At 42.6% G+C, this 17,093-nt stretch overlaps 1 protein-coding gene across 4 annotated transcripts; it reads right to left on the bottom strand.

Annotated features, from left to right (window-relative positions):
• Window positions 1-599: 599 nt before the first annotated feature.
• On the bottom strand, window positions 600-16,416 carry fbxo11b (F-box protein 11b). Of its 4 annotated transcripts, none has more exons than XM_069664549.1 (22): window positions 16,127-16,416; window positions 14,394-14,557; window positions 14,095-14,176; window positions 13,774-13,918; window positions 13,558-13,687; window positions 10,995-11,078; window positions 10,736-10,868; window positions 10,476-10,582; window positions 9,020-9,131; window positions 6,934-7,040; window positions 6,710-6,847; window positions 6,405-6,622; window positions 6,067-6,247; window positions 5,804-5,926; window positions 4,595-4,680; window positions 4,410-4,486; window positions 4,177-4,320; window positions 3,724-3,834; window positions 3,523-3,630; window positions 3,317-3,425; window positions 2,180-2,278; window positions 600-2,032 (listed from the first exon to the last, which is right to left on the bottom strand). In XM_069664549.1, exons 1-22 carry the CDS (start codon window positions 16,212-16,214, stop codon window positions 1,903-1,905), a joined length of 2,676 nt encoding a protein of 891 aa, XP_069520650.1. In that variant the 5' UTR covers window positions 16,215-16,416; the 3' UTR covers window positions 600-1,902. The 4 variants fall into 4 exon arrangements, with proteins under 4 accessions (XP_069520650.1, XP_069520651.1, XP_069520652.1 ...); XM_069664550.1 differs by having other exon boundaries at window positions 13,774-13,915; XM_069664551.1 differs by having other exon boundaries at window positions 14,116-14,176.
• Window positions 16,417-17,093: the final 677 nt, after the last annotated feature.

Raw genomic sequence — 17,093 nt, 5'->3', positions numbered from 1 at the left:
ATCTCATCGCTGATGGTCTGGTTTGCTTTTGCAGCTCATATAGAGTCATCAGTTAATTTCAGTCTGTTTCATAACCAGCTCAAAAAGAGGAGTTTTAATCAAAATAGTTTAAACAGCTTCTTTAATCTTCCCTGATTAGCTGAACAGCTTTTAGGTTGAGATTTTAAAAGATACTTGACTTGTCTGTGGAAATATGTGGTGGGTCGATTTTCTAACATTTAATTTACCCAGCAATAAGTAAAAGTAATAGAATTTTTCAGATTTTGTAGCGTGAAAACGCAAACGTTTGTTAGTAATAATTTCTAACTTGGACACTCCAGCTCTTCCAGCTTGGACTAGGAGGTCAGTATGTATGACGGCACAATTAAGCCTCATCAGTAATGATCAATAGCTTCACCGTGTCTCCCAACATTCTGCAACCACTGATCATAATCAATACCCTCATTTCAACAACAACAGCTGGAGCATTAGTGTGAGTGATGTAAAAGTGTCAGCGCCACACAAAAGATCAAAGTGTTCACGAGTTAAACGCCTCGCAGGATTCTCCAGCGGCGTCTCGTATCATGAAAGCAGGATGTGGATTTAAAGACAGACACCTCTGATCTAATAAAGTTTTATTTTCTTAGAAATGGCCAGTTTCCTGTTTTCTTTTTTTCTCTTTCTAAGAAAGTATACCCCTTTTTGAATTCCAACTAGCATCTACATAATGGTTATTGAATACTTCACAATATATTAAGTCTAGATGTTATGGTACATGCATACGATTCAGGCTGCATGAGGAGCCACAGTCACCACGATACACGGGGGAAGAGAAGGGGAGGGGGGGAGGACGAGGGGGCAGGGGGGGCTGCAGAGCGACTCTTCAGTCCCAGTTCAAAGGAGCTCTGGCGCCTCCTGTTGAAACCCTCTCCACAAAACACTGACTGCATCAACTTATAAACATATACACACGTACACACAACTTTCACTGTACACAACACACATTTACACACTCGCATACACACCTTTATACACCTGTGGAGCCCCTCCACCTGCCATTTAAGCTAATATACCGGAGAGGGTTTTTAGTGTTTAAACGAGATTCTCTTTCACAGAAAGAACTTCACCACTGGGACGTCCGAGTCTCTGCAGTTCGCCGGGGTGTCGGGGAGGGAGGCGGGACGCTAACCAAAGAAAATAATAATAATTATAATAATAATATATAATAAAATAAAAGACATTCAAATACAGTCAGCTTTTTGCTTGAAAATACAAAACTACATGAGAAAGCATTGAAATAAAATCCATTGATCTGAACATATTTTTTTAAAAAAGCCCAAGTGCTCCATCACACACACAATCTTGCTCTTTATCCACACACAACAGGGCAACATCCGCCCATCTGTTGCCTTGTTACAACTGCCTGGGCAGCCAATAGGGATGGGAGCTGCGAGGAAGCAGGAAGTCTCTTTGACAGCAGTTCATGTGAAGAAGAAAAAGAAGAAGAAGAAGAAGTGGGCCAGGAGCCGAGGATTTTCACCGGGGGGGATCTTTACGCTCTGCCAAAGGCCATCGACAGCCCTTCCATCTTCTTTGTCTTCAGACTGCAATAAGAAATACTCGAGCGAGGAATCTCTTGTGGCCGTTCTGTCCGTCTACCCTCAGCTCCACAGCTCCCTCTAGTGGCATCTGCCTCCGCTGCAGCGCGTCTGACTGCAGCGTGCAGGAAGCTGCTTCCTCTGCAGCCTCGCTCACCTCGATCCCGTCCGAGAGCGCCGCAGTCGCAGAGTCTCTCTGGGTCCTTATGGCTGCACGTGGATGTGTGTACGTAACTGTGTGTGTAAGTGTGTGAGTGTGCGTGCCTGTGTGCAATGTAATGTGTGTGTATGCTTATGTGAGACGGCGTAACTAGACCGGATGCCTTCAGTTATGTTGCAGCGTGTTGGACTCGATGGGCGGCGCCGAGTCGTACAGAGTGTCCGTGTCGTGTGTGGGCTCTCCGGCCAGCGTGCACGGGTTGGACAACGTTCCTGCTCCACAGTCGCAGAAAAACCTGAAGGGAGCAGACACGAGACGTTAGAAAACAGAGTTCTTCAAATAAGTTAAATGTGGTTTATTGCTCTGTAAGCAGCATTTTTAAATTGTTTTTTTCAATATCTTTTTTGCCAAAAATGTCAGAAGTTAAAAAAAATCGTCTCACCGATCGTGCCGTATAAACTCTACGTCGTGCCCTTGGTGGCATTTTTTGATGCAGTTTACACAGATGGCGTTCCTATCTGTCGTATTACAGGTGTGACATCTGGGGAGGCAAAAGGCAAGACAGATTAATTAACACGAGGCAATAAGGAAAAATAAAAGACAAATGTGGAATAATTCTTTACTTTTACATGTTCATGAAAATAACTGATCAAACAGGCCTTTAACCGTTTTTCTTTAAAGTAAGGCTGAAATTAATCAGCCGTTTATTTACTTGACTGCTCAGTTCATTGTTTGGTCTTTTTAAAAGAGAAATTTAAATATACATGTTTTGTTTTTTTTTTACAAGTATCTGTAACAGAAGACACAAACACTCATAAGTGGAGGATGTAAAAAGGAAACATTTGGCATTTCAGCTTCATAATTGACAGTTACCACAAAATTCAGACGCACTTTTAATACATTTTTTTCCATCTAAAAAGTGTGCTGCCTCTTATATACCGGTGCGACCAATATACCAGTATAAAATGCAGAGAGGTATGTTATTGTGTTACGGTGTTTTACCCAGATGATGGCGCTATCAGGTTGTTAAGTGGCGACATCACATCTCCACATTAAACCACTTCCAGGTCTGAGACGCTACAACGTCTCCTATTTACAATATGCTGCAGTGCTGTTTAGTCTGTTCTTCGCTGTTTTAAGGGAGGAAAACTAACTTGACTGCTGCTATCGCTTCGTCACGGACATGCACCTTTATGATCACCAGTGCCGTCGCCACCCTCATAACAATCAACGTTACCGTTGGCTGCCAGCTACCAGACCGGTAGCTAGCAGAGTTGCAAACTCAACATGGTGCAAACAGATGGTAGGCTGTAATTTGTGTGAATGTGTTTTAAATGAAAATAAATTGAAATAGTGTTGAAATAACTTGTTACACGTTTTTATTCATACATAGCTATAGAAAACCTTTTTCTCTCTGGGATAGCCCCAAAAACAGACTGCGGCTTATACTCCGGTGCGACTTATATTACAGATTTTACGGTAATCATCAAAAATAGTTGCAAATGAGTTTTGTGTGTAATTTCCAGCTCCACTTAAATGTACTAATATTATTCTGAGTCTTTTATTGGACGCAGGTTACCTGTAGAAGTCGTGCATGGGGTAACTGGTGTAGCTGGAGATCTTGTAGAGACACTGTCCTCGGCTCACCGCCTTCTCAATCGCATCCTGGTTATTCAGGATCTTATTATCTGTGAGAAGAACAGCAGAAAGAGAACAGGAGAGAGTTATTAGAAAGCAGAAGTCTGTAAGCAGAGTGGGCAAAGTGTAAAGAAGCAGCTAGTTTACCTTTCATGGTGACGTTCACCCCCGAGGCCAGAAACAGGCCTCCAAAGCGATTGTTGAAGATCTGGTTTCCCTCCAGTGTGGCTGTGGCGTGGTTCGTGATTTCAATACCTGGACAGGAGAAGAGCAAAGTCATGAGCACCAAAAGAAGGTCAAACTGAGCTGATGTTTGTGCATACGGGTTTCGGAGAAAAAAAAGCTAACCTGCAGCGAAGCCGTCAAAAATGCGGTTCTTGCGGAGTATTGGATGGCTGTTGGTGCTGATCAGCACGCCGGCCTGAGCGTTCCTGAAGATGTCGTTCTCTTCCAGCAGGCCTACAGAGAGAAGTTCAAACTGTAGTTGTGCATGGGCCAAATCACAACAGATACACAGCAAAGTATAGCAGATATTAACTGTTGTTTTTAAGTACATGATGAGGCCAGAAGAAGCTATACATAGTGGCAAAGAGACGCCGCTGACAACTAGTGTTTTGGAGGTGTCATTGCAGATCGATTTAACACACGAGTATAAACCAGGCTTAAGAGGTAATAGGGTTCCCTTATCCTGGTATGTGAATGTAACACTAATTATATCATCAGGATCATTTCAGAAGCTGTGTGAGGATGTTTCTAAATAATCCTTCTTTCACAAAGACGCCACAGATCTCGTTAAAGTACCTCTGCCTCCGTTGAAGATGCAGATGCCTCCGTCTCTGCCGTCGTGGATCTTATTCCGTCTCAGGGTGGGGTTGCTGTCCGTCTTGATCCACACGCCGGCCATGGCGTTGTCGAAGATCTCGTTGTCCTCGATGAAGCCCAGACCTGTGATGTCAAAAGGCAGAGTAAGACGCACAGAAACGCACACACACACTACACCTGAGACAAGGAGCTGCAGAGGGAGAAATACACACCTGAGTTGTAGACTAAAATCCCTCCATTCTGGCCTCCCCAGATCTTGTTACGCCTGATCTTTGGATTGCTCCCCGTCCTGTCAAAATGCAACAAAAATTAAGACTTAAAAAAAAGAGATTTTGCAAAGAATGATCTGGTTTAACATTCTTTATTTTCAGAGCTGGACATAAGGAGGAGTCGTTACCTTATCTGCACGCCAGAGTACATGTGATTGTAGATGTCATTGTCTTCCAACACACCGTGCCCGTTGTCATAGAAATACACGCCAACCTTTAAAAACAAAGAGAGATATTCACAACTTGGAATAAATGCGTGAAAGTTTTGTGTCGCTTTACTGAAGGTGACTCAGAAGCAAGGACCTCGTCTGTTCAGGTGTGATGCTTTGCTACATGTACTGAGAGTCAAAGCGCGGTCTGCTGGACAAACTACATTAGGGCACCATCAATTAACCCTTTAAAGGGGACATACAGTATTTTAGCTCTGCCATCAATTTTCTATTATTCTAATGTGTTTTTGAATCATGTTGGTAAAGTTTGTTTTCTAAAGATTTTCTAAATATTTTAATGTAATTATTTTTCGGAGCCTCTCCTTCCTCCTGAAATGAACAAGCCGTTTTGCCATTCAAAGGTCAGACCTTAGCCACGATTGGCTGATAGTATTTGGGAGTAACCGTATACCACGTAACGTTGGATCACACACGCGGGGGAGTGGCCGCAACGCACTGTCACTCTAGAGTTGTAGAAAACATGGCTGCTCTAGGATCAGTTATTCGGCCTTATATGGACGAGCCAGAATCGCCAGGAGGTGTCGGATTGGTAAGTTGAAATCTTGACGACTTGACTACAAGCTAGTGCTAGAAGGCAGCCTGAAGGTGAATGCTGATTGGTCGATTTCAGCGACAGCAAGGTTCTACATAGAAACCTGCAGCTGTTCTGAACGGCCCATTTCAGAGGCGACCTTTTTAAAAATGTCATTCTGGAAAAACACGGAATAATGCAGTTTTCACTGCGAACAATAAACACCCAAGCATGAGACACCCATGCAGAATATGAGAAAATCCATTTAAAAGATACGACCCTTTAACCCTCGAAAAGAGTGCATGTACATGACCCAGTATTGCCTCTGTTACCCCGACTACAGTGATATCTAAACTATAACCAGGCTTAGCAATCATCTGAATGGCTTCTATTGTTTATTAATTTGACACTTCTGAAAGAACAGCATCATTATCACTCTAATCAAAATGTTATAGCAGCTTATTCGATGCCGTTTATCACTTCACAGCAGCTGCTTCTCACACATATCTTTATACACCACAACAAAGAGCTGAAAGCCCTGAGATTCGATCAAGGCTTTGTGTAAGGTCTTAAATGGGCGAGCATGTTCATGTTACCTGTTTGCCACTGTGGATGCGGTTCTTGCGGAGGACAGGAGTGCTTCCCGTGGTGACCCAGACTCCAGCCAGTGTGTTGCTGTAGACCTCGTTCTCCTCGATCACCCCCTGGCCTTTCTCGTGCTGAAACGCAAATCCAGCTATCAAACACTTCTGACACAGGGATGTTGAGCTTTTATTAAACCCTCACAAATGATTTAAGACTTGTATTTTCATCCAAATACCCGACATATCTATGTTCTTATCTGGTGGAGTGTATTTACCACATAGATGCCCCCGTGCTGTCCGTCGTGGATCTTGTTGTGCCGTACAATGGGGCAGCTGTTGGTTCGGATCTGGATTCCCGCCAAGGCGTTACCATAGATATCGTTACTCTCTATCAAACCCCGTCCATCTCCAAATATGTACACCCCTCCTTGGTTACCGTTGAAAATAGCGTTTCCCCTGGTTACAAAGGAAGAGAAACAATTACAATCTTGGAATACATGGTCCATATTTATATCCTTCACATATTTTGTTCCAGAAATAAGCCCCAAAATATCCCGTGACCCTCTGAAGGTTTATTAATACAACTGCCGCCCTGTGTAAAGTGTGTCCTCACCGTATCGTCGGGTCGCTGTTGGACGTGATCCACACCCCAGCAAAGTTATTGGCATAGATTTTGTTCTCTATAAACTGCCCCCGCCCCTTCTCGTGGACGTAGATGCCTCCTGTTTGGCCGTGATGGATCTCACACCGCACCACTGTGGGGTTCGCGTAGGCCTTCACCTCGAAGCCGGCTATACGATTTCTATGGATGTTACAGTTCTCAAAGTAACCCTGAAACACAGAAGGAGACGCATTAGAGATGACGGTGGTGTTTCTGTAAGTTTAAACGTACGACATGTTTGCAGCTGACGTGCTGACCATGCCGTGGTCGAAGGTGAACACGCCGACATCTCGTCCGTGGTGGATGTGGTTACGTCTGATGATGGGATTACCGTGGTTCTTCACCCAAATGCCTGCTAGTGCGTTGTTGCTGATTTCATTGTCTTCATAAATGCCCTGAAAGAGACGAGCAGATGTGGAGTCAGAGGAAAAGCCCGTTTGAAAAAGTGTTACTATAGAAGGCGAGAAGTTAGGCGTCTTACCTGTGCGTGATCTGTAATATACAGCCCTACGTTCTCACAGTCACTGATGTTGCAGTGTTTGATGGTTGGACACGCCCCCTGGCCGCTCACACACACAGCTGAACCCACTGAACACACAAACAAAAACAGAGTCACACGACAGGAAGGGCTGCAAGTATTGATCACTTACATCATCGGTTATTTCAAACGATTGTCTCGCAATATATCAATTATCGCAGAATCGCTGTATCGTGATATTATCGTGGGTATTGTATATCGTATCGTGAGCTACCCTGTGATTCCCACAGCCGCCACACATCTTTTGTGGATTTCATCAGGAATCTGGCACCCTCAAACTCAAATTATAGCTTATCTAAATAAACATTACAGACGTGCAAACACATGCATCATGATCGTCCTATGACCATGTGACTGAAGCCTGTGCTGTATGATAAAATAAATGTTATTCCAGTTAATATACTCTAATCAATTAGAGACAGACAGATTTTAAGTAGTACTTTTTCAATTCCATCTTTCCATGTATGTTTCCAATTGTGTCCATACTGCCTGCAAAGTAGATGCACTATAAGAGACGCTGCATCCCTTGTTTCCTGACGATGTTCTGCACAGGTAATATAGATCCTCAGCTGATAGGTGTCTATGGAAACTTCTGGAACGTAACGTTACGCATGTAAAGCCACAGAACGAAGCCATGCAGACACAGTAGCACATACTGCACATTCCTCTCTGGCCTTATTTACAGCAGCAGTGATGTTTTTTAGTGTTAAAACTTTGTAGACATTCATCATCACTTCTCATTTAAAACAGTCTGACTGAAGCAGACAGACATGATCGCTCCATTTTGTGCAGAAGAAGCAAATGACGCGTAAAAAGCTCCTTTTCGGCCATGTCCACACGTACACGGGTATTTTTCAAAAGGTAGCTTTTTCTCTGCGTCTTGTCCTTTCCTCCACACACAAACGCCGTTTTAGGTCACTGAAAACTGATCTTTTGTAAAACTCCGGCCAGGGTGAAGACTTTTAGAAACTCCGTTTCCATGGAGACGTGTAGACAGGGTAAACAGCATTTTTGGCTTGTGACGTTATCTCCTTTGTGCGGCGTCACAAATGAGGCGTAATTCCTTCAAAACGACGGACGTGACATAAACAGTGACGCTTAACAGGACTTTTTATGTGTTTACACATATGTACAGTTACTCGTCTACTATATTGAGGAACAAAGGCGTCGGGATACATTTTTTTCAGACTTTTGATTGGCCGCGATTCTTCTTCTTCTTCTTCTTTGCATGACCGGGTTATATCGCCGCCTGTTGTTGTGTCATTCCCATGACAGCGTTTCTGTTGTGTTTCTGCATTTTCGTTTGGACAGGGATTTTCTACAACCGTGCTCGTGTGGACGGGATTTTTTTGGGAAACGAAGGTGGGAAGAAGTTCAATAAGTTTTTATTATCAAAGATCTATTTTTGTCTCGTCAACATCTCTTCTTCGTCACAGAAAAAAAGTCGTTATTAAGTCGAACATTTTTCATTATAATTTAACGAAACGAAAGTTAACGAAATTAACACTGCTTTGACAGCTACAGAATCTGCATTGCTGTCCGATGTTGATGCTAAAAGTGTTTCATGCTACATCGCCTTATTGTGACATAAATATAAAGACCCTAAGGCACATGACCCAGGTTGATAGAAACGTCAGGATATATACCGTGCAGCTCCGGGACAGATTTTTCCAGATTTCCTGGTGCTGCAAACCAACTACCCACATCTTATATGAAGGAGAAAAACTGTCATAACAAAAGTGCTCCAACAAAAACGGCTTCAGGGTCTTCTGGACCCAAATGACAAATTTAGTCTCATCCTGGGACATAATGAACACACTAATTATTAAGTGATAAACCAACATTAGGGACACTGGCGGCTTTCCAGAATATAGAAAACAATGGCTCTAAGATGCAGTAAACGCTCCTCTGGTGAAGCTTAAGTTGCATCTGTCAACAAAATCCACATTCAAATGCGTTATGTCTTTAGAGCTGCGCAGGTGCCCTTCATGTTACTGTCTCCTTCCCCGGTAACAAGGGGCTGCGTTACCTGTGCACGTGGAGCGGATGATGCAGTGGTCGATGTTGGGGCTGCAGTTGACTGTGATCTCCAGACAGTGGTGGGCGTTGTGGTGCTGCGCTGACTTATCATCAGGATTAAACTGAGGAGAGAGGAGCAGCAGAGGTCAGACAATAGCGGCGCTCGCTGACAACACATCAAGCTTCTTCCACCCACCACATCCACACCGACTCTGCATACTGGAGGCATTAGAGACACTCGTGTGTGTGTGTGTGTGTGTGGATGATAACAGGATATAATCAGAAAACAATGATGTCTAACACCACAGGAGACATAAATAAATCGATACAATGAGACATTTTTTATTCGAGGTATTTGTAACAGACAGGAAACCTTTACTTTGTTGGATAATCTGGTCTCATAACAACATGTGACTACTGTTTAATCCCACATATTAAACAACCAATATAAGCTGTAATAAAGACTCTTTAAAGCAGTTTAAAAACATCACTTTGGAACATGTAACTTGACGATTAATAATGTAATAATCAGCAGATAGATTAGTTGCAGAACTATTGCAGTCCCCATAGCCGCAGTGGCAAATGTTCCAGTTGACCACGCACTTTGGTTGTGTTAGCAGGAGCCCTCGAGCCTCATTAAAAAACGCCCATGTTTGTTGTTTGACTCATTTGTGATTCTTGCTTACTTACAGCATGTTCTCTAAAAGCCACACAGAAAACAAGGACTCTCCACTGGGAAATAATAACAATAATTTTATCCTCAACTATGAATAAATAATACATTAGAAGCTGAGCTGGACACTGTGACTACAAAGCCGAACACTGGAGCTCTGTGATGGGACTAGGGTTTTTCATGTACAGCCAGACTTAAAGGAGCGATTTGCCCCTGGAAAAAGCCACCGTCACTTAAAGCTGGTGTTCTCTGTAATCAATAGAAGCAATAATATTTGAAATAGGCGCCATAGCTGTGCAGAAAGTTGTACAAACAGCTCGTGGTGTCACCCATTCTAGATTCCTACAACCCCCAGCATGCATTGCGCCCCTCCCTCTGAAAGGAACGGCCCAGCGAGAGACGCTGGAGTGACATACTACCGTTTTCGCTGCAGGCAACGGCTCAGAGCGGTACAGAATCCAAAATATGGCGAGAATATACCGGCGGGTGGTCTAAAAAAATCTTCGGGTCTGCAGTTGAATTGCAGCCTGACAATTTTGAACGAGACATGACATCAGAGGCGGGCGTCCTAGATTGAGGAAGTGTAGTTTAGCGAGCTCCCTGGCCTGGCGGAGGTTTTCCAGGGCTCATTGGAGAAGCAGATAGTGTCCTCCAAAGGCACAGAGCCAAATTGCATTTTTTTCCTACCATAATGGCATTAGCTCCCCATGATAGCATGATAAGACTGAGGTTGACAATCAGCGAACTGGCCCTTTAAAGTTGGTTTGAAAAAAGACATTAAAATGAGATTTACCTTGATGGTCATGTATCCCACATAAGCGTCCTCCGAGCCCTCCATGAAGACAAACGTTGAGTCTCTAGTATTCTCTATCACCACCTTGTCTGCTACTTTACCAGGAGCTGAGGAGAAAGCAGAGAGCGCTCATTTACACCCTCAAACAAACTGATACAAACACAGCTGAGAGGGTCTCCCGTCTTAAGAGAGGTATTGATTGCATGCAGCACGAGCACCATGAAAATGTCTCGAGTTTTCAGTGAAGGCGTCATGCTTACCTGCACCAATCATGGTGATGGGGGACTCTATATAAATCCACTCGTCTGTGTAGATGCCAGAGTGGACGAAGATAAGACCGTCAAAGTGGGCCTCTTGTACTCCACCCAGCGCATCCTCGATGGTGTCATAATACTGCAGGAGAGCAGCACAAACACTTTCAGGCTGAATATACATGACTACTACTCATCTGAGACAGTTCGCAGGCGTTTACCTTAATGAAATAACCCCCTCAAGGGTTTCTCTTTAGCTATATCTTACCAGCATGTTCTCTCTGCCTTTGTATCTGCCGGGGTTACTGTAGAAATGCTCTGCAAAGCCTGGTTTTACGTGAGCACCTTTGTACTGCAACACAGAAAACACAGAGGGTCAAAATGCGCTCCTTTACATCCAAGCTGGGCCTTGTACAACAGGGCCATCACGATGACCTTTCAAACAGGAAGTAAAACAAAAAAGTTTGACCTTAAAACACATTTTATTGTAATTTTTCTGGCATCTTACATTTTTTATTTTCTCTTTGACATCATTATTGGGTAACATTAAAAAAAGAAAGTACGGTCTAGACCTGCTCATTTTGGAAAGTGTCTCGAGATAACTTTGGTTATGATTTGGTGCTATACCAATAAAATTTGAATGATTGATTGAAAGCTCTTGCTAAAACATAAACGTAGGGGAGCTTGTTTGGCTTAATTGGTAGAGCGGGCGCCCAGTGTACAGAGGCTACAGCTCTCGTTGCACTGAACGCAGGTTAGACTCCCAGTCTGCTTATTATTTGGTGCATGTCATTCCCCACTCTCTCCTTATATTTCCCATCTTCAGCTATCATATCTAATAAAGGCAAAAGGCCAAAAAAAAGGCAATACGTCATATTGACAATTTAGAATAATAACAGTGAAAAAAATTAATGTGCAGGAATTAAAAAAGATGATCTTAAAGTTTATTATGTTCCTCCATTGATTTACTCATTTACCAAAACCCATGTTAATATCTTGCCTCTCACAGCATATAACGATATGCCATTCATTTAGATAAATTAATAATAGAGCCTGTAATCAATCAGATCAATCTTTTTAATCATTTAACAGCCAAAATAATTTCTGAAAGTATTAAAATAAGATTCTCAAAATTATGGCTGAACAATTAATTGCATTAAATTAAAATCACAATACTGCAATTTTCAAATCGCAGTAGGCGCAGTATTTATTAAAAGGTTAAATATCGTGCTGCAGAGGCGTTCTGAAGAACGCCACAGTCATTCTGCCTGTGGCCATCAAACTTCTTAACTCCTCCCGCTGACTCTCTGACTGTTTGACACTTACTTGATTGTTACACTAAACATATATACAATTCAGTGCATAAATAACTCACATATGTTCTTATGTATATATAATTCACAGTTTAGATATTCTGTATATATAGTTTACATATTTTCTTACATTTTTCTGTATTTAATCAACATATTTACATAGTTTTAATCTATTTATATTTTCTCAATTTCTTCACACTTCTCTTTTGTATTGAGAAACTGCAACACAAAAAATTTCCCCACCGAGGATAAATAAAGTATTTCAGATTCTGAATATAAGTCAAAATAATCGCAATTAGATGTTTTTTCAAAACTGTTCAGCCCTTATTGACATGAAGCTGTAGAGTGAAGAAAATGCGCCACACAAGAAGCTGCAATAAACCTGTACATCAGCGTTCACTCGTGACCCTTTTTAAACAAGTAATGCGTATCAACAACCCCTTATTGCACGCTGCATGTGTACCGGTGTTGTGAAGAAGTCAAAGATTTTACTCTGACGGCGTAAAATGATCCAAACAAGCCTGTAGAAAAATAATAGCTCTGAATAATTAATCTAATTGTGTGCAGCAGGAACTGTTCCTGTCCTGTTAACCATCTTGCATGAACTCTGACCTTCAATTTATGAACCAATGATTTCCTTAAATATCTGCAAACCACAAACCACAGAACAACATGTTCAGCAGCACAGTGTTCTCACAAAGATGTCAGAGTGACTACAAGAGATGCAACAGCATTAACAAGAAGTAGGACCCACTTGCAAATTTGTGTCGCTAAAATCAATGTTTTTAATTTGCCTGTAAAAGATATTAAACAAACATGTTGTCTCCCATTAGCCTGAGGATCTTAATGTTGAGTCTATAACAAGCACCGCATTGACATAATTAGATAATGAGATTAACATCGCCGCAAGGGATTTTACACATGCTATTATTGACACAGCCTTATGACAACAATGTGAACACATGTAAACATATTTAATGATCCGTCTGTGGATGCGCTGAACGCTTTGATACAGAGGCTGAGCTGAGAAATACTGTACATGTGGCTTAAAGACTTTTTGGTCACAAAAGTTTTACTAAAATTCTCAGGAGCCTGGTTTGAGGAATTCTGAGTGACTTGTTGGTGATTCCAGAAAACAATAACATGATTTAAAAGAAGCGATTGAGTGAAAAGAAGCTGATCTTTTGCTTGTCATTTCACCGCTTACTGCTGCTTGATCTTGTCTTCCAATGCTCCCCGTACATATCGGCACAGTTCATAAATAAATACAAAGAAAAAATTGATTTGCTTTCTAATGTGCGTGTGCACTCTTAACTTTACAGACGCTCGCATCCCTGGGTTTGATATTATCAGCAGAGCGACATGGATTGTATTGCAAAGCCACATTGCAATAACTGCACAATGTTTATTTTTTTGACACAGAGGGAGAAAATGTAAGGAGACAATAAAATAAACCCCTGAGAGCACTTTCTTCTTCCCCATAAATCAACACAGAAGGAGCCATGAGGCCGGACTCACCAGCTGTTGGAAGCTTTCCTTCCAGGGGTTTGGGTGTTCATGCTCCTCTGGGCTGACCTGGTAGAACCTGCCGGGCTCAGGGTGCATCATGGGACGTGTGTACTCAAACACCTCCATGTATAGACGCTTCCTAAAATATCAAATACAACACAATTGTATTTGTCTTGCTTTTTAAAAATGAGATATTTAAATCAGGTATAATTCAGCAGCACTGACCATAGGATGGGGTCATTGGCTAGCTGGCTGAATCTCTTGCATACACAAGCTGCCTGACAGAGATCCTGTTCCAGTAAGTAGGAGAAGATCTTCAAAACAACCTCATCTGGAAGCTTCTGCTGCAGATATTGCTCTGCTGGGGCTGCTAAAAACACACAGATACACACACACAGAACAGTTTTGTTTTACTGTGAGAACATTAAACTGTGGAGTCATGCTATTTAATGGATTGCAAAATAACGAGATTTAGAAAAATCAATAAAAGACTCCAAAATAAAGCTAACACTCTCCTTGCCCCAGTTGCGGAGATTAAACACACACCTGGCAGGTCGTGGCTCTTACCGGACACTCGTGCCCGCTTGGCTCGATGGCCGAAGGCTTCTGTTGATGAAGTGGAAGCTCCCTGTAAAGAGGGGGAAAAGATATTAGTCTCATGCCAAGATTAAAGTACTAAGTAAGCAACTGTGAAATATACTGCTGTGTCACAAAATCATCATCCCCACCAGAAGAAACACAATCAATCAGCAATTCTCTCTCTCTCTCATTCAAACACTCCATTCTGCAGACATGCACAGTGCAGTACTTTCAGAAAAATCTGCACTCAAATGTTTCAGTCTAACCTCCATTGGGCCCTTGCTGGGGCAGGCAGAGGCGGTGGCAGAGGCAGCAGCGGTTCTCTTGGGAAGCAGGGTCTTGCGTCGAAGCTGGTAGGGACTGTTCTGAGCTCCTGGACCGGACTCCTCAATAGCCATCTCTGCTGCAGCTGCTGCAGGAGCCTCCTCATCTAAACAGAAAGGAAAACAGATCTCCTATATGAAAAAACACTTTCTTCACAGGCACTTGAAAGCACAGGGCTGCAGTGTAGAGCATGAAATGCATGAAATAAATAAAAAAATCATCATGTCAATGCTCAAAATCTAAATGTTTTCAGTAGGGCTGGGCAACAGGACAATATATATTGGTAAAACAACATGAAAATGTCTATCCTATGGGTTTTTTTATATCTTCTCTATCGTCACAAAACCAGCAGCTGAACTGCTTTACGGCTATTTTTATGTCATTTTGACAACACTTTACGTTCTAATCCTTTCACGTGGGAGTGAACCTGGAGTGAACCATAGAGGGAGGCACTGTTTATTAACATGGACATTAACATGCAGAAAAGGACTCAGGCTCAGCCCAAGCAAAAGTACTTTTTATTTGTCAAGTATTTAACTCACTCAGGATTATCCAAAAATGGGCTTTACCATGTGGTTATTTCATATGGACTAATTATTTGTTAAATTATCAGAAAACATGCTATATCGTGATATATATCGTTATCGGGATATGAAAAATCCTATATCGTGATATAGGATTTTGGCCATATCGCCCACCCCTACTGTCTAGTAATTACATAAAACACTGACGCTCCTTACTATAAATGAAACAATAGCATTCATTCAGCTAACATGCAGTAGTCACACTGCGCAGGCTAACAGACAGGGTAATAGTGGGTAAGGCAGACAAAGGTTAGTGATTGATAATGGCAGATGCACCCCCTGCAACCACATCTTTCACGTCTAGTTATTCTCATCACATATATGGCTGTGTGTATTTGTCTGTGGGTCATACGTGAGCAGAATGAGACTCATCTTATATGTTGCTGTCAAATTAAGTCGATCAGACGTGCGGCTAATGGCTAAAAACTGAACTGCGTAGCTGGCAAATCCGCGGTGTAAACAAATGGAGCTACGGCTAGCAGGCTCTGCGAACAAGGAAGGGGTTATGTTAGCCAGGTTAGCTCTGAACTAACAGCCACAAGCGCAGAAAATGGACACAGTGAATTCATCCAAATATCGCACCGTATCATCTATCACAGCTGATCTGTGTGGCCTCTGGTAGCCGGGGCAGCTAGCTAGCATTGCCCCCATTCGCTGCTAATGTTTTTGTTAACGTTACACCCCAGTCCAAAGACGCCGCAGATTTACACCCTCGGAATCGTTAGTGACAGCTGGGAATGCAGCACCCGAGCAGACACGCAGATTGTGATCGGGGCGTGTGAAGTCGATCCCTTTGCTTCCAGTATGGACCTTTAATGTTGACTGTATAGCTACATACGCATTACGTTAGGCGAACACAACCCCCAACATCCACATAACCTGCTAAGCTAGCTAGCGGTGTTAGCTAGCCCCGATCACTCAAGCCAAACAAAGCGCGGCCTGGCCTGAGCCACAGAGCGAGAAGCCTCGGGTTTTCCTGCGTAGCCTGCCGACTCTAGGAGAGCGGAACACGGCAGTGGCACTAAACGAAGGTTATGTGCGGACTGTTATTACTTCGTCTTAAACCTTTAGCTGTTTGTGGCCTAGCTCACCTCTATCCCCGTTGTTCCGTTCGGGCTGCACCGGGCGCGGCCTCGACACTCGCCTGGGTCTCCTGTTGGTGGCTCTGACGGAGTTCATCTGGGGAGTTGGTTGTTGAAAAATAGCCCGCTATCCTCGACCGCCCGCTGCTAAATTTAGCCCTCGACCCAAGCTACTACCCGGACAGCCTTTTTCCCAGGTACAACTGCGATCAAAAACCCGCTGGTATTTGGGGTGTAATCGCTATTTTTTCCTCCTCCGTGGTGTTACAGCTCCCCCCGTATCGCTGCTCGGTGCCAGCTCCGTCTCAGTCTGTAGCAGGAGGAGCCATTAACCCACACGGGAAACAATCGCGAGAAAAAAAATAGCAGAGCCTTCTTTCAGCAAATCGCATTAGGCGTTTTAGAATCACCTCTTGCAGCAGCCAATCAGGACCTCCGTATCAAACGACTTGACAAACCGTTCTGTTAGGGTTCGGGATCGGTCAAGCGGCGATTTGGGCACACCAATGGACTCCACAATGATTAAAATAATGTTAATTTTGCAGCCCTAGTCCCCATTGTCATACTACAAAGCTAGAGCTAATGAAGGATCGTGTTAAACCAGCATTCACTATTGCTCAATTATTAACAAAGAGCATAACCTTGAACTGCCTGCTTCTGAGAATTTACATTTAATATTTTCCATTTAATAATGAAATTACAAGATTAAATGAATGACTGATTTCTGTGGACAATGCAGTTTGTGAGCATGTAGAATTTTAATTTATCCTCTAAATATTTTTCTATTTTCAGCATTCATTGCAATTGCATATATAATTTTGTATAGATTACCTTTTTTATTTATGTATTTATTTTAAAACAAGAGAAGCATTGTTTTTGTTTTTTTGATTGTTAATGGTTTCTCATGTTGGACAATGCAGCAATTACATGTCTCGATATTCATTGTGTGAAAGTAAAAGGCTGTATTTCATTGCTA

Source organism: Semicossyphus pulcher, unplaced genomic scaffold (assembly GCF_022749685.1).
Source record: "Semicossyphus pulcher isolate SPU_LCO1_2020_fin unplaced genomic scaffold, fSemPul1.0.p SCAF_16, whole genome shotgun sequence".
Lineage (NCBI taxonomy): Eukaryota > Metazoa > Chordata > Actinopteri > Labriformes > Labridae > Semicossyphus > Semicossyphus pulcher.
This window is presented reverse-complemented; position numbering and strand designations above follow the sequence as displayed.

Excerpts from the sequence above, each read along its gene's own strand:
- fbxo11b (XM_069664549.1), bottom strand. The coding sequence starts at position 16,214 with ATGAACTCCGTCAGAGCCACCAACAGGAGACCCAGGCGAGTGTCGAGG. Across the intron at positions 14,558-16,126 it reads ACGGAACAACGGGGATAGAG|ATGAGGAGGCTCCTGCAGCA; the intron begins GTGAGCTAGGCC and ends CTTTCTGTTTAG. Across the intron at positions 2,033-2,179 it reads GAGTTTATACGGCACGATCG|GTTTTTCTGCGACTGTGGAG; the intron begins GTGAGACGATTT and ends TGCTCCCTTCAG.